Consider the following 3214-nt stretch of genomic DNA (forward strand, 5'->3'; position numbering starts at 1 on the left):
TTTTAGCAATAGGGTCTTACCATCCATTCCTGGTGGGAAACCAAGAACTTTAGCAATGGCCTGTTATGTTTTGGGGCATCAGGGACCTCCCTGACCAACAACTCATTGGAAGGTATCCCATCCTAGCACTGAATGCTCAATTTCTTTAGGCTTATAGAGTTTTTTTTAAAAAAACATTTTTTAAAATTTTTATTTATCTATTTGAGAGTGACAGGCAGAGAGAGAAAGAGGCAGATAGAGGGAGAGAGAATAGGTGCGCCAGGGCCTCCAGACGCATGCGCCCCCTTGTGCATCTGGCTAACGTGGGTCCTGGAGAATCGAGCCTCAAACCAGGGTCCTTAGGCTTCACAGGCAAGCGCTTAACTGCTAAGCCATCACTCCAGCCCTGCTTATAGAGTTTTTGAACTCTGAGTGTAGGGAGAAGTGATAAAGATGGGATAAAGACACATGATGTTATTAGTCTATTGAAGATGTAGGCAGTAGTTTCTTGAATGACGCAAGTATTTTGAGCCTTCTTCCTTTGAGTTCCTTTGGGAAGCCTGGGGCAGTGGACACATGAGAGTATCCCAGAATCCATTGTTTTCTTTCCTTTGCCCATTCTGGTAGCCTCAGATTTCTCATAAGCATATAAGTTATTTCAGCTCTAAGCCAATTCTATCCTTTTCAGGATGTAGATGTGAACAATTTTGGTCTATTAAGAGGGATTGTTAGGACTTTTGCTAGGATTCCTGGAGTAAGGGATTTTCCTGCTGCTTGTAATAGAGAAGCCTTGGGTATTTATCTAGAAACCAAGAGGTCCAACCTTTGTCAAAGAACCAAGGCAAGAAGATCCTAGAAACATCAGTAAGCTACTAGATGAAGCCTCCATGTGGGCTTTTTGTGACTTTATGAAGATCTTTGGTTATTTAAGCCAGTTTAAGCTATGTTTCTGTTTCTTGCAACTTAAACCATCCCAACTAACACCCTTGGAATGCCAGTCAGTGCTTTGAATGAAGCTATTTGACAGAGACAAGACCCCTGATACAGAAGGAGGGAGCTCAGCAACCAGCACCAGGCATTCAGCAGGAAGAGCTGAGATCTTTGGAACCCCTGGGCTGAGGACTCCTGGGGAGGTAGAGTCCTGCTGCTCATTCCAGTATTCTATGGTTGAGGTTGGGACCATTCTCCCAGAGGTGAGGAGGACCATAAATTCCCTGCTCTGAGGGTGTGAAACATCCAGTGGCTAGCTAGACAAGTATGATTCCCCCATTTAGCTGAGGCTCACATAATTAACTCCCTCAAGGGCTATAGTCAAGCCTCTCTTGGGATAATAGCAGTATAGATACCCTGTCAGTGGTCACAATCCTCACTTCATACCTGCAGCTCAAAACAGTTCCCTCTTCCTCATTTTGTTTTCTGTAACTTCTCCCTTACTGGACCTCACCAGAAGAGCCAGAGGCTATGGTTCCTATCTGGTGCCTTTTCACCTATCAGCCCCAGGCAGCTGTGTGTCTTTGGGCCTCACCCAATGCACACCGCCTTGACACACAAGTATTTCTTTCCACCATCCCTCAGATCCTGTCTGGGTCCCTCGTCTTCCATTTTCACCTGATTGTCCAATGAGATTTGTCTTCTGTGGAGGATTAAAAACAAAAGGTATAGTGGCACATGCTTTTAATCCCAGCACTTGGGAGGCTGAGGTAGAAGGCTGAGTTCAAGGCCAGCTGAGACTAATTCAAGGTCAGCCAGGGCTAGAGCAAGACCCTACTGAAAAAAAAAAAAATAGAACAAAGGCTGGAAGAGCAAGAATAAAAACTGATTTAAAAATGACTACAAGTTTTCTCAAGATGGCTGCCGGTAAGGACAGTAGTGGTATAGAAGTGGCTGCTGAGGATGGGCGGTGTCTTCACCTGGGGATTCCTGAAGCTGTGTTTGTGGGAGATGTGGATTCCTTTATGAAACAGCCTGGGAATAAGACTGCAGATACAGCATTAAAGACACTGGATGAACAGTATCAGAAGTATAAGTTTATGGAATTCAACCTTGCCCAAAAGAAAAGGCTAAAAGGTCAAATTCCTGAAATTAAGCAGACATTGGAAAACCTAAAATACATGCAGAAGAAAAAGGAGTCCACCAATTCAATGGAGACCAGATTCTTACTGGCAGATAACCTGTACTGCAAAGCTTCAGTTCCTCCTACTAACAAAGTGTGCCTATGGTTGGGGGCTAATGTAATGCTTGAATATGATATTGATGAAGCTCAGGTATTATTGGAAAAGAATTTATCAACTGCTACAAAGAATCTTGATTCTCTTGAGGAAGACCTTGACTTTCTTCAAGATCAATTTACTACTACAGAAGTCAAAAGGCCAGAGTTTATAAATGGGATGTAAAAAGAAGAAACAAAGATGATTCTACCAAGAGCAAAGCATAATGCTGGCAATTGAAAATGTGGTTCAAGTTTTCAAATATGTTATTTTAAATGACCCAGTGTTTATCTTTAAAGATTGACATAACTTTGAACAATTTTTTTCCTAGCAAGAATAATTAAAACTTTAAAATCCATCCTATTTATTTATAAAAGCAAAGTTAATTTCAAATATTTTATGAAACTAACTATTTTTTTCATATTTCCCAGCAAAATTAATGATGCTTTAATCACTTTATTTTGTCTGTCATAAAATGACTCTTAACTGAAATGGCCGAAAACTGTGAGGATTGCTATGGAGGCTGAATGCTGGGCACCAGCACAGTTTACTTTTTCTTTATTGGTTGATGGATGTTATTCTCACTTGATGTGGTAAATCTTTTAGAGGTAGGAAAGACAGACAGCTCTACTATTTGTAAACTTGTGTTTTTAGTACCTGTAGGACATTATGTCCTTTGTTTCTGTTGTCTTCTGTCAATGGGGTTTCATGCATTACTGCTCAGCCAATAACAATTTTTATATTCTGGACCTACCAAAAATAGTAATTTTGCCTTTCTACACAGTGTGAGGGCTATTGAGATAACACTTTTAACCTCTAAGATAAGTGCATAGGTCTTTGTAATGCCAGTATAGGTGGGATCTTGGTAAATGTAAGATAACACTACCCATTCAAAACTCTTAGCTAAGATAATTTTGTATTATGTAACAGTTCTCCAAAGCATCTTGAACAGGAAATTAAGATAAATGTAAATCTGTGGTGGTTGGAACGAGTTGCAAGCTTTTTTAAATTCATGTTAAAACTGCATA

At 40.5% G+C, this 3214-nt stretch overlaps 1 protein-coding gene across 1 annotated transcript; it reads left to right on the forward strand.

Moving 5' to 3' along the window:
- The first annotated feature begins 1826 nt into the window (after nt 1-1826).
- LOC101596275 (prefoldin subunit 3-like) lies at nt 1827-2372 on the forward strand. The gene has a single exon (XM_045148454.1). It carries the CDS (start codon nt 1827-1829, stop codon nt 2370-2372), a length of 546 nt encoding a protein of 181 aa, XP_045004389.1.
- Nucleotides 2373-3214: the final 842 nt, after the last annotated feature.

Source organism: Jaculus jaculus, chromosome 4 (genome assembly GCF_020740685.1).
Source record: "Jaculus jaculus isolate mJacJac1 chromosome 4, mJacJac1.mat.Y.cur, whole genome shotgun sequence".
In the NCBI taxonomy this organism is placed as follows: domain Eukaryota; kingdom Metazoa; phylum Chordata; class Mammalia; order Rodentia; family Dipodidae; genus Jaculus; species Jaculus jaculus.